At 56.3% G+C, this 12659-nt stretch overlaps 1 protein-coding gene across 1 annotated transcript; it reads right to left on the reverse strand.

Moving 5' to 3' along the window:
* Nucleotides 1-58: 58 nt before the first annotated feature.
* Nucleotides 59-12322, reverse strand: INKA2 (inka box actin regulator 2). Its single transcript, XM_059375736.1, has 2 exons — nt 11942-12322; nt 59-1419 (listed from the first exon to the last, which is right to left on the reverse strand). Exons 1-2 carry the CDS (start codon nt 11975-11977, stop codon nt 592-594), a joined length of 864 nt encoding a protein of 287 aa, XP_059231719.1. The 5' UTR covers nt 11978-12322; the 3' UTR covers nt 59-591.
* Nucleotides 12323-12659: the final 337 nt, after the last annotated feature.

Raw genomic sequence — 12659 nt, forward strand, 5'->3', positions numbered from 1 at the left:
CGGGGTGCGGGTGTGGTGTAAGTCGGGGGGTTGGGGGGGGGGCGGTGGAGGGGGGGGGGGGGGGGGAGGTTCCTCTCTGTTGATCCCAGTTCCAGCAGGGCCTGGATTTCATGCCTGTGCCTGGGGCAGTGCTTCGCCAAGGAAGCCAATGGTTATAAGGGTGAGACCACAAAAGATAGGTCTTTACTGGGGGCCTCTTTGGGGAAGCCTGAGACCCCAGTGCCCTGATCCAAACAGAATGTTCAGCTGAGGTCTTTGGGGGCCCTGAAGGAATGTCAGGATTGCCTGGTCTCCTCTCCCTGCCAGTCATTGTCACCTGCAGCCCCAAAGTGAGCACTTGTCTCTCTCTCTCTGTGTCTCTCTTTCAGTCTAGGAGCCCTCCCCTCCCACCAGCCAGCCCCCACCACGGCCTCTCTCAGCCACACACCTGTCAGCCCTACTCCAGACACTCTTGCTGCTTCTCCCTCCTTTCTCAAGGAAAGGAACTCGGAGTCAGGCTTTTGAAAGCCACAGTGCCCACATGGCATCTTCCCAGGGCCCAGCACTGACACCTGGGCCCGTTGGGTTCAGTCAACTTTCTGTCTCTAGGACTCAGACCCAAACAGCTGTGTTAATATCAAAGCCAGAAGGTGAGGGTTCCAGGGCCTTGGGGCAGCTTGTGGAAGGACTTTCCCCCCTTCTGGGCTCTGCAGGGCCTGAGAAAGAGAAACGTCCAGAGCCCTTGGAATGGCTCCGCTTCTTGACTTTGTGTGAGCGGGCTGCCCTGGGCTCCGAGGCCGTGGGCGTCACCCAGCCCGGCTTCTCCTTCAGCAGCCTGTCTCGGTCAGGCCGCACACTGCGCAAGAATTTCCTAAAGATGTTTGCCGTGAGGGCAAACCTGCGGCCCAGCTCCCGGGGCGGGCCCTTCTCCCCTTTGGGCTCCCCCGCCTCTCCTTTCTCCCCACCCTTCTCCAGTTCTGGCAAGTCCAACCAGTTGCCCACGAGGTCCGCAAAAACGTTGTCGCCTAGCACCAGAGGTTGGCGGTTTCGGCCCCGGGACATCAACGTGGAGGTCCAGTCTTCCGGTTCCACCGGCTCTGGCCCCGGCCGGGCCCCGCTTCCATGCTCTGGTAGCTGTGCCCTGGCCAGGGGGTCCAGATCCCGCCCGCAGACACTCCTCTGGGATGTACACTTGGCGCTCAGAGAAGGTTGGTTGGAAGGGGAGCAGGCTGAAGGCCTGGCAGGGCCTCTGCCACCCTCCCATGGAGGGGGCTCGGGCTGCGTCTGGGGGCTTTCCGCACAGCCCCGGGCCGGACTCCCTCCGGAGATCTCCAGCTGTTCCAGTGCCGCCTGCACCTGGAGAAGCTTCAGTTCTTGCAGTGCCCCCATCATGCTGTTCATCTGATCCTGGAGGCCATCACCCACCTCCTTCATGGACATCTGCAGGCGAGAGGGAAAGTGCAGGCCCGTGAGCCGCGGGGGCTGGGGGAAGGGCTGCCCTTCACGGGCCGGAACCTAGACCCCCACTGCCCACACATGTACCGCCGCCCACTGACCCCACCTCCACCCGGCCCAGTGCAGAGCAGCTCGGAGCCGGGAGAGGAGGAATCTTAGCGCAGACACGGCTGGAGAACAGAAGGATGAACGGCAGCGAGCATGCTAAGGCAGACGCTGTCCTCAGTCACAGATTTGTGAATATAGATACACATGGGTCAGTTAAGCTGTCTTAAAGAAAAAAAATTTATTTATTTATTGACTTGAGAAAGAGGGAGAGCACAGAAGGAGTGGGAGAGGGAGAAGCAGACAACCCCATGGAGCAGGGTGCCTCGATGCAGGGGCTCGATCCCAGGACCCCGGGATCATGACCTGAGCCGAAGGCAGATGCTTCACTGACTGAGCCACCCAGGCACCCCCAGCTGATCTGTCTTTAATCTCAGCAACGAATCTGTGAGGTAGGGACTGGTCTTGTTGCCAAGTTACAGATGAGGAAGAAGAGGCACGGAAGTTGCTCAAGGTCACCTAGATGTAAGCGGTGGACCTGAGACCAGTTCGAGGGGGGCACGCGGTCGTGGTGGCCATCCTTGTCCTTTCATGTACTGTGTCCTCTTCTCCCCGAGCCTCCCCGAGATGATGACAATGATGATGGCCACGATGGTTTGCAAGACTTTACTATGTAACAGGAATTGAGCTAAGTGTTCTAGACCTGTCACCTCTTTGGATCTTCATATAAACCCTATGAGTTTGCTATTACTGCTCTCATTTTAACAAGTTAGCCCTTGGGTGTGTGTGTGTGTGTGTGTGAAGTAACCTGCCCAAAGTCACGCACGTCCAGCTCATGCTGCTGGGACTCCAACACAGGACGCCTCACTCCAAATGTTCTGACCCTAACTAGATGACCAAGCCTGCTTCAAGATGGTGGGGCTGGGGAGCTGGGCTTTGAGGCTACTCTGTCCTCCCCGAGGCAGTGGAGAAGGGTGGAAAGGGACATGAGGGCAAGAGAAGGAGCTCAGATTCCCAAAGATAAAGGGTAGGCTGGGGGCTTCCTTTCACTGCCATGCACATCTGGCCAGTCAGGAGAGAGAGCTGGCTTCCCACCGCTCTTCCCACCCCTTCTCTGCCCTCTGGACACCTGTCCTCCCTCAGCTGCTCTTAGACTTGGCTCCCGTGCTCTTCCTGCCTTCTCAGCTCAACTGGCTCCAAGGCTCGGGCCAAGAGTGGGGACACCGGAGGCCAGCTCCCCTGTCCCTTTGTGGGCGTCTAAAGCCCGGGTCCCAGGTGCCAGCTGGAAGGGACTGAGAGGCTGACTTGGGTGAGGGCCGAGATTGGAGGCTGGGCAGGGGATGCGTGGTCTGATAACATTCACAGTCCAAGCTGCCTTGGTCCCGCCAGCTCCCTCCCCAGATCTGCTCATGTTACCAACAGCAGCCTTCACGTGAGGGGACCATCTGTTTCTTAAGCCCCCCAGAGACCTGCTGGGATCGTCTTACCTCCCAGCCTGGTCCTAATGCACAGAACTAAGCCCACGGGGCGGAGAGCTGGAGGGATTGGGCGCAGAGGGGCAGAGGCGCTCAGGACAGCACTGGCAGCTGACCCTCTTAGGCTCTGGGTCAAGCCCTCCCCTGTCCAACTCAGCCCTGGCGGGGGCAGGGCACCCCACCGGGCTCTCCTGAGCCAGCAGCACTGATGCCCAGAGGACTAACTGTCCCTGCTGGCAACCCTGGGATTTGCCAGATTGCCCTGGCGAGCAATTCTCCGTTTGAGTGGCGGCGACAGCAGTGAGAGATGCAGCGTGGGAGGTGGCCGTGCTTGCCGATGGCCCCTTGCTCTGACCTCTTTGGCTTCCAGCCTCCTGGCTCCTTCTCCTTCTGGAGCATCTGGGAGCACCCAGGGCAGAGTCCAAGCAGACCCTAAGCCTCAAACCAAACTCCTCCAGGTCTCCAACTGCAGACTGCTTCTCTGACTTCCCTTTTTCTGCCCCCTCCTTCATACCCTTTTCCTCCTCATCCCAACCGGGATGTCAGAGTCCCTTTTGGCTGTTCCACCCAGTGCTCCTATTCCTGTCCCCAGATGCCTCACATCTGCTTTTCTGTCTCCTGGAACGCAGAAGCCTCCTGGAAGGTCTTCCGGCCACCAGATCAGTCTTCCCAGCACGCTCCTGTGATCATGTCACTCAGAAGTATCTCTCTGTCCCCCACAGTGCTGTCAGAACCTTTTCAGGGACACAACTCAAATGTCCTTCCCTCGAGTGCTACTCTCCTCCCCGCCCTGGCATCCTCATATGGGTAAAGGCTCAGTTGTTCTCGAAACATTCATTGAGCATCTACCATCGAGGGCAAGGGTGGAGATCTACACACGGTTAGGTCTCCCCAGAACCTAGCTAGCATCTTGCCGCTGCCATATACCCAGAAAACAGAGTGAATACCCCTGAACGTCCCAAGTCATCTCCCCAGCCCTGCTGCCCTCAGGCAGTAACATACTCCACAGGGGGGCAAGTCAGGGATGTGGTTCAGGGCTTCATTTCACCAACTGGGCCAGGACTCTGAGCTTGCAGGCTTCCCTCCAGAAGGCTGGAATGCAGTCCAGGTCAGAGGCAGTGGGAGGAATGAAATGACCCCATTCAATCTCTTCCAGTATGGAAAAATCCCGAAGAAATAATGCTGACATTTTGTACGGTTTTCCAGTGAGAATGAATGTCTGCGTATGTATGAATTCGGGCCTGCCCATAAAACAGAGGCCCCATTTAAATGAACAGGAGGTGAAATTTTACCCCTATGGAAAACCATACTCTGCACTGGTTAAGGTCTTGGATTCCAGAGACAGATGGCACAGGGTTCAAATCCCAGCTCGGCCACATAGTAGAACCTGTGTGACCTGGACAGGCTATTTAAATTGTTTTTCAGTTTCTCTGTTCTTCCACATGGGAATAAGAGTTTCTGCCTCATACAGCTCTGGTCAGATGAGGCTTGGAGGTGAGTTCTGGTGGGTTATTGTAAGACTTCCTAAGAACGTCCAGAACACTTCTTCCTCAGTGAAGCTTAATACGTAGCAATAATAGGACTCCATTCATCTACCCGGTCCGATCAAGGAGAAACACGTCTCTTGTCCTGTCTCTTCTGCCCCACCCCTGCCCCCCACAGAGGGAGAACCGGAGAAGGAAAGGGAAGCCCCACATCCTCTTGTCCATTCTCAGGACGGCTTGGTTGGCCAGCCACAGTGCTGACACTGAGGGCAGAAGGCAGCTGTGAGAGGGAAGACCAGAGGAGAAGGAAGTGTGGGAAGTGGGGAGGGTCAGGGGAAGTGGGGAGGCCTGAGCATCAGCTGGGTCTTGACCGAGAGCAAGCTGCCTTTCCCAGCCCCAAGGGGAATGATGTCACCCAGGGAGAAAGAGCCAGAGGGCAAGCTACTGTCTTCTTCTGGGGCGTGGGACCTTCTCAGATCCCAGGGTTTCTCTTGCCTCGGGAACACAAGAGGGAGCAGTGTGGGCTAGGAGCAAAGGAGAGGGGCCAAATCAGAGAAGGTCCCAACTAGATATTATCGACACTAAATCCCAATCCCCAGACTGCGGGGGCTGAGTTCCTCTCTGGCCTCCCAGTGCCAAAGCCTCAGGTCCTTGCTCACGACAGGGACGCAATCCTGCCCAGCTTGTCCTCAGGGACCAGTTGGAAAAGTCCTTAGAGGGTCTAGTTGGTTCTGGTTAGTCTGAGCGAGAGTGGACCTAGCAGCCTGCCTTCTGTCCACCCCTAGTCATGCTCGCTGACGCGCACACATGCCAGAGCGGACCTGCTCCACCATCGGACATACTACCCCTAACGGCATACCCCAGAGATGGGTGGGGCTCTCCTTGCTGAGAAAGATCGTGAAGGTCTCACCACCCTCCTTGCAAGACCCTGTACCCTCACCAGCCATCTCCTGCCTCCTGACACTTCCAGGGCTTCAAAATGTTTCATCCTAAAACTTTTCTTTCATTTATTCATTTGTCAGTGAGAGAGAGAGAGAGCGAGCGAGCATAAGCAGGGGGAGCAGCAGACAGAAGGAGAAGCAGATTCCCCACCGAGCAAGGAGCCCGACTTGGGACCTGATCCCAGGACACTGGAATCATGACCTAAGCCAAAGGCAGGTGCTTTAACCAACTAAGCCACCCAGGCGTCCCCTCAAAGTTTTCTTCACCTCACGCTTCAGTGTCTCCCGATGCCGTTCACTCTTTCTGTGTGTGAGAGCTGGATGGCCCCTGGGCACCCCGCACGGGATCCAAGCTGCGTAGCTCAGAGGGGTCCAGCCGGCCGCCAAGTGACACACTCTTTCCTCCCGCCTCGTCGGACCCCCACAGTTACTCTGGCAGACTGGGGACCCCACGGTACGGAGTGAGAAACGGGATCTGAGATGCTCATTCTCTCCACCGACGTCCTTCCCTAGACTGCCTCCACGGTTTTCACCACATCCGTGTAGGAACTCCTTCCCTACTTGATGGCACACGTACATCTGTTCATCTAAATAAACTGTCTTTAGGCAGGAACTTATACAAAATGCATATACTTGTCATAAACAGATGGTGACTACCTAAAACTACAAGGTTTTCATCGAAGCCTCGCGTAATATCACCCAGAGGGCCTCCGGTGCAAAGGTGGATCTGTGGCCCGGGGTTTGAGGCATCTTCATGGGAGCCTGGCCCTCTTACTCCAGGCCCATGGGCTCCTTGTGCCATCATGATGTGGCTTCTCAGCCCCGTGAGGCTGTTGTGAGAAAAAACCAGGGTAGTCAACGTGACATGCAAAGCACATTATCATCCCTTGGGGAGGAAGCGCACGAAGCCTTGGAGGGGCTCCAAGACCCAATTCAGCTGCTTTCCCCTGACGGCGCCTCTTCACTGAATCATCTGAAGGAAGAAGGGCCGTCTGTCTGGAGCTGAAGGGGAAGACATCCCTAGCAAGTAGACCCCACCATCCTTGACCTGCAGCATTGTGCCCTCCAGGGCTAGGTCAGCTGCCCATGAACAGCACCATCCCCCTTGGCGCTCGCTGGGCCTTTTTTGATATGGGAGGCGTGGCGATGGGAAAGTGACACCCGCATCCTCGGCAACCTTCCCAAGCCCTCTCCTAGGCCCCTGATGGATCCCACAGCTGTGCCCTCCAACCGTCCATCTCACGCCCTCTCCCAGCTCAGCCGGAATCCTTTGACACAGGCTCCGGCTTTGCCCGTGGACCTGGCAGTGCGCCCTGCCTCACTCCCCCCACCCCCATGACTCACAAGACCCCCACACAGATCCTTTCAGTCCCTCTGGAAGCTACAAGGAGGTTCAGGGCCGGAAATGGGAAAAGCCCTGCTTTTGCCAAGTGGCCCATTCTCCAGGCCAGTGAATAGGGACCTTCACAGTCCCCTGTTCTTGGCTGCAATGAGCAACAGGAAGGTAAAGAAGAAACTGTGCCAAAAGCTGGAGGAGGGCGGAGGGTAGAGAATGAAGGAAGTGTGAAATGGATGAGCCCACTCTCGGCTGAACCATCTACAGGGGGCCATCGGCTCGGGCAAGAGGCAGACATGTGAAGAGAGGGTCCCAATGCCGCCTCCCCTGACCAGCTTGAGCTCCTCTCCACTGCAGGCAGTCCACTCACAACCTCCAGAAGCTACCTTCCTTTTCTCCTTTTCCAGTTCAGGCCTTCCTACTCCCCTGGATGGGCTCTGCGATCACCACCTAACCCAGCCTCCTGTCTCGGGTTCCTCCCTCCTCCCCTCCACCCCATACCACACACCTCTTAGATGCCAGAGCCCGACTTTCATCCTGCTTCTCCCAAAGCCCACAGAGAAGGGGAAGGACAGGCTGTTTAGCACGGCACTCAAGGCCCCCATAGGCTATTCACAACAACACTCTCAGCCCTGTTGCTCACTGTTCCTCTGCACGTACCCTATGTCCTAGCTAAAGCTTCCGTCATCTTCAAACATCCCTCCCTTTCCATCTCGGTGCTTTTCGTTCCTGTTGCTTCATTGTCTGCCTGGAATGCTGTTTTTCTCCTGGTCACCTCCCTGCTGATCCCTCAAGGTCAAGCTCAAATACTCCCTCTCTACAGAGTTTTCCCTGATACCCTGGCTGGAGATAATTCCCCCCTTCTCGGGGCACTGCCCCTGTGCCTCTATGTAGCAGGCAGCCTCTATTTTTGTACTGAACATATGCCTACACGTACTGGGTAAGAGTCGAAGTTCTGCCTTCTGAATGGCTGGGTTTGAAGCCTTGCTCTGTCACTTACCAGTTCTATGACCTTGGCCAAGTCACTTGACCACCTCATGTCTCATCTGTGGAATGGGAATAATGGAAGTACAACTTCTTTGAGTTGCTTTGGCAATTAAACGACATAATCTATTACATGCCTGGCGTATGGATAAGGGTTAACGTCAGCACATGTTGTTATTATTATTACTTCCCTGATTGAACAGCGGGTTCTTCGGAGGCAGGATCTCTGTCTGTTCATATTTGTGACCATGGTGCTAGAGTCTGGTCAGGTGCTTTAAACACTGGATGAGCTCAGTTAATGTGTCCTGTGAATGAGTGACTCACGCACACCAGCCTGATCCATCTGTCAGGACAGTTAGCACTGTGTTACGTGCTAAGGACAGATAGCCGCTATTTAATCTCCGCGGTGGCTCTATAAAGCAGGTATTTTAAAAAGCCTGCTTTAGAGACACCTGGGTGGCTCAGCCAGTTAAACATCTGCCTTCGGCTCAGGTCATGATCCCCAGGTCCTGGGATCCAGCCCCACATTGGGCTCCCTGCTCTAGTGGAGCCTACTTCTTTCTCCCTCTGCCCCTCTTCCAGCTTGTGCTTTCTCTCTCTCTCTCAAATAAGTAAATAAAAATCTTAAAAAAATTTGTTTTAATTTTAAAAACCTGTTTTACAGATGAGAAAACCAAGGCACAGGGAGTTAAGTAATCTGCCCCACGGTCACACTCCTCCCTCACTGACCCTACCGTGTTCTTCACCCTAGATCCAAACATCAAAGGAGGTGACATTAGGAGATTCTTGGCAAAAGCTTTTTTCTGCCTCAGGAAATTTGCTCTTTGGTCCCAAGAGCTGAAGGCTGTTCCTACTGTATCTCTTCTGTCACTTTCTTTTATCTTGCCTTTAGGCCCTGGTCTGCTTCTGCATGTCAGAACCTCTTGAACTTATGGCCACTAGTGGCTAGATAAATGCCTTCTAGGAATACCGAGTTGTCCTAGAAGGACTTTCTCCAGCCCGAGAGAAGTCCCTCTGCTGCTTCATCATGCCTCAGCTAGGACAGGCATTCCAGGAATCAGCCTCCATCAACCTTCCCCTCCTCCAGGAAGCCTTCCTGGCTTGGCTGGACTTCATGAGCCCCCATCACTCAGCCTTTGCACACTCTATTTGCTCTACACTGGTACTGACTCATGAGGAACAGCCTGTGAGCATCTTACATCTGCTTCTTCTGTGTTCTTGTGTCTACCCCCATTTGTTGGAAGCCCTCAAGGGAGCAATGTGTAAGAACAGCTGGTCCCAAGGCCTTGTGTTCATGCAGGGCCCCTCTCTGGTGGCTGGAGAGGAGAAAGGTATGTTCTCTGCTGAGTTGTGGCAGCCCCGACCCCCTCATACTAATAAAGAAGTGTGTCAGCTGCTGCTACTCTCCTGCCCTCATTTCATCCCTAAAACGGACCCCAGTCCCCTTCCAGGAGGGAGGAAAGGGCCAGTCCTCTAGGCATCAACCTAACTGAGCCAGGATTCCCAAACACTTTGCCTCCCCACAGGGCTCACTTGTTAGAGTGCAATTTTCTGCTCCGAGAAATTGAGAAATTCTGCCACTTTGGTTTTCAGGAACACACTCTTCTTGTCTAGATTTTCTGCGCCAAGGACAGGGCCAGGGTGCAGGAGGGGGACCCAGAACACCCTTGACAAAAATAATGTCACAACTTGTTAATGCTTCCTTCTCCAGTTACCCAGTGTCTGTAGGACACACACTTCTTGAAGGGATTTGCTGGCATAAATGCATGTAGAACTTGACCAGTATTGCATGTGTGCATTCCTGGGCATATACCAACTTAAGGCAAAGCCAGGCAACACACAGTGCTCCTCAGTGGCAGGGAAGAATCTGCTCGAAATAAACACACAGGCCCCACCGCCTGCCACCACCCTCAAAAGCTCATGACATAAAACGCCTGTATGCCTTTCCCACCCCCTTGCTGACCTGGGGTATAAACAAACAAACTCTTCCTATCCTAGTCACAACCAAGCTGCACTGAAGTCAATCCCCACAGTCCTCAGAGGAGCCAGAGGGCTGAGCCTGGGCTAACTCAGCTCTACTTTCTTCTTCATTCCCATTGGGGAAACTGAGGCACTGAGATTTTGTTCAGCTACCTAAGCACTGGGCTGAGGTGTTGGGGAGTAAAGGGAACTCTAATACCTCTGCCTGTCACTGCTCTGTCTCATTTCTGGGCAGCCAGGCATGGGGGGAGGAGGAAGGGCAGCATGGGGGTAGGGAAAGGGGAGGGGGAGGGTGCCGAGCTCTCCCATCTGAGTGTCATTCTGGGCCCCAGGCCAGGCATTTGGCTTCCTCTCCAAGAGAGTCAAAGGCTGATGCTGCTCAGACAAAGGGCCAAATGAAAGCTAATGGAGAGCTCGGTGACTTCAGCCTCTCCCCTTCCTCCTTGTGGGGACTGGGGGGCTCAAGTCCTTGGCAGGAGAGGGTGCAAATCAAGACCTGGAGCGCAGTTCAGTGCAGATTCCTATTTGCCTTTTTTTATTCTCCTGGCATCCTCAGACTATCTTCCTCCCCTCACCCCCTCCCACCTAGGGTGCTATAAAAAATGCAAATCAGTAGGATTTTAAAATTCAAGCCTATGCCAGGAACACCCACAAACCCTCTATTAAGGCAGATCCTGAGGTGGGTGGTGTGGTCCCAGATTCCAAGCATAAAAAGAGGACTCTATTAGATTCTTTTTTCAACATGGGCCTTGGACTTCAGACATGATCTGTGATGACTTCAGACATGATCTGTGATGACCTTGACCTTTCTGATCTTGGACAAATGAATGGGAAGAGTCAGAATTATATATGCGTGGGCTGGGCCTGACCATCCCAAACGGACACGGGAAGCACGAGAGAACCAGCATGGGAAGGGCCAGGGTGGAGACTCTTCTGTCCCACACCTAAGCAGCATTTCTCTGGATAACTTTTCCATCTGAGTGTTACCACAAAAAGGGCTTGAAGAGGAAGTTCCAGAGAAGTGACCATTGCCCTGAGAAGGCAGACGCTGGAGTGGGACAGGAAGAGCGCCTGCGAGCCTTGACCAGGAAGCATCAGTGAGAACACCTGCTCTGCAAGCTTCCCTCCCCTCAAACTGGCCCCAGATACAGCTGCCAACTTTGGAGGGGTGGGGGTGGGGTAGTGTAGAGTTTGCAGGAGCTGGAGAGGATGTCATGGAAGCTGGAGAGCCACGGATCCAGGTCTGCTGTTGAGAGCCTGGGTGCCCCTGGCTCTGTAAAGAAGGAAGAAAGAAGAGGGGAGAAAAGTGAGACCGAGGAGAGGTCCACTCCAAGAGAAACTAAAAGGAACAAAAAGAGGTAGAGGCAAAGGAACAGGAGGGAATCGGATTGAGAGAAAGGTGGGCCTGGGGGCCAAGGTGGGGCGGGGCGTGCATAACTGCGTGAATTCGGGTGGTTGCAGGAACAAGAAAGATGGCAGGTGTGTGTACAGGGTGGGGTGGTATATCAAGTCGGAGAGAATCAACCTAACAGAGCTTTGGAGGCACCCATTCCCCTACTTGGGTGATACCCGGTTCCCAGCCCCAGCTCCTTCTCCTGACCCCTGCACCCCTCGCCTCCGCAAGCTCCTTCCGCACTCCCCACGCCCAGCCCTGACATCTGGCGGGGCCCCCGCAGCTCCGCTTGCGATCTGCCAGGCGGCGCCCCTCCTCCGGCGCGGGGCCCTCCCCCGCCCTTCCAGCTGCCAACACCCCCTCCCTGCTGGCAGACAAGCCCAGGCAGACAGCCGGCCCGGCCTGCCCCCGCAGCCGCGCCAGCTCTGCCAAGCCCGGCGGGGCTGGGGGCCCCAGGCGGTGCCAGCTCCCCGCGAGCCAGCGGTCCCCAGCCGCCCTCCGGCCCGCGAGCGCCCGGCCCTGCTCCCGGCGCCCAGCCAGCCCCGAGGGGAGACCCCAAGCGGTCCCAGCAGCCGCCCATCTGGGAGTGCGCCCCCCGTGTCTGCCACGCCTTCTCTGGGCGCATTTCAGTCTGGGTTTGGGTCGCTCGGTCTCCGTCACTCGTTCGTGTCTGCCTCGCTCTCTCAAATCTTTGCTCCAAGTTTCCTCGCGGCCCTTGCCCTCGGAACAGGCCCTGCCCTCAGCCTGCCCGCCCCCTCCTCGCCGGCCTTCCTCCGCCCTCGCACTCCCGGCTCCCCGGCCCGCGGCGGGGGCCAGGTGCGGTCCGTGCGGAGCAGTCCCCCGGACCCCGGCGTCGGCGCCGCGCTTACCAGCTCCTGTTTGAGGCGGCGCAAATAGCAGTCCATTTCCCTGCTCTCTTCCTCGTGCGCCCATTTGCCGGGCTCGGCTCCGCAAGAGCGTCCCCGGGTGGGAACAGCGGTCCCGGGCCCCCGCGCCCCGCTCCTCTCGCAGCGCGGAGCAGAGCCGAGCCCCGGCGCCCAGGCCGGGACTTAGAGCAGCTTCCCCGGCTCTGGCGGAGCGCGGTCCGTGCGGGGGGCGGAGGAAAAGTGGGGCAGCCTATGAGAATTCAGGGGGGATGCCTTCAGCCAATGAGATGGGCGCACCGGGGGCGCGGGCTGGGCCGCGGCTAGGGGACCCTGCGGCGGGCAGAGGCACGGGGCTAGGGCAGCTGCGACTGGGGGCTGGCCGGGTGACACCTGGTCCGCGTAAGCACGGCGGGGGGTATCGTGACGCCAGACTGTACCGACGTCCCCCAACAGAGCACGTGATCCCCGTTTGTCATAAAGAGAGAGCACGGTCTTATGCGCGCGGGCGCTGGGTAGCGGTCTCAGTAAGAGGCCGAGTGCCTTAGTTTCTTTCAACCTTGTTTCCCAAACTCCGATTAGAAAAGGAACATCCTCCAGCCAAGCAGCCAATCAGCAGCCCTTTTGAACTCTGGAAGTGTGCTGGAAGTCTGGAAGTCTGGAAGTCTGGAAGTTTGTAGGGTCCCTCCAGCCCCACGCCTCACCGGTGGAGCTGAAGAGCCAC

The sequence above is a fragment of the Mustela nigripes genome, chromosome 14 (genome assembly GCF_022355385.1).
Source record: "Mustela nigripes isolate SB6536 chromosome 14, MUSNIG.SB6536, whole genome shotgun sequence".
Classification (NCBI taxonomy): Eukaryota; Metazoa; Chordata; class Mammalia; order Carnivora; family Mustelidae; genus Mustela; species Mustela nigripes.

Coding starts and splice junctions, on each gene's coding strand:
- INKA2 (XM_059375736.1), bottom strand. CDS start 11,977: ATGGACTGCTATTTGCGCCGCCTCAAACAGGAGCTG. Junction 1,420..11,941: donor GCCGCCTCAAACAGGAGCTG/GTAAGCGCGGCG, acceptor TCTCGCCTGCAG/ATGTCCATGAAGGAGGTGGG.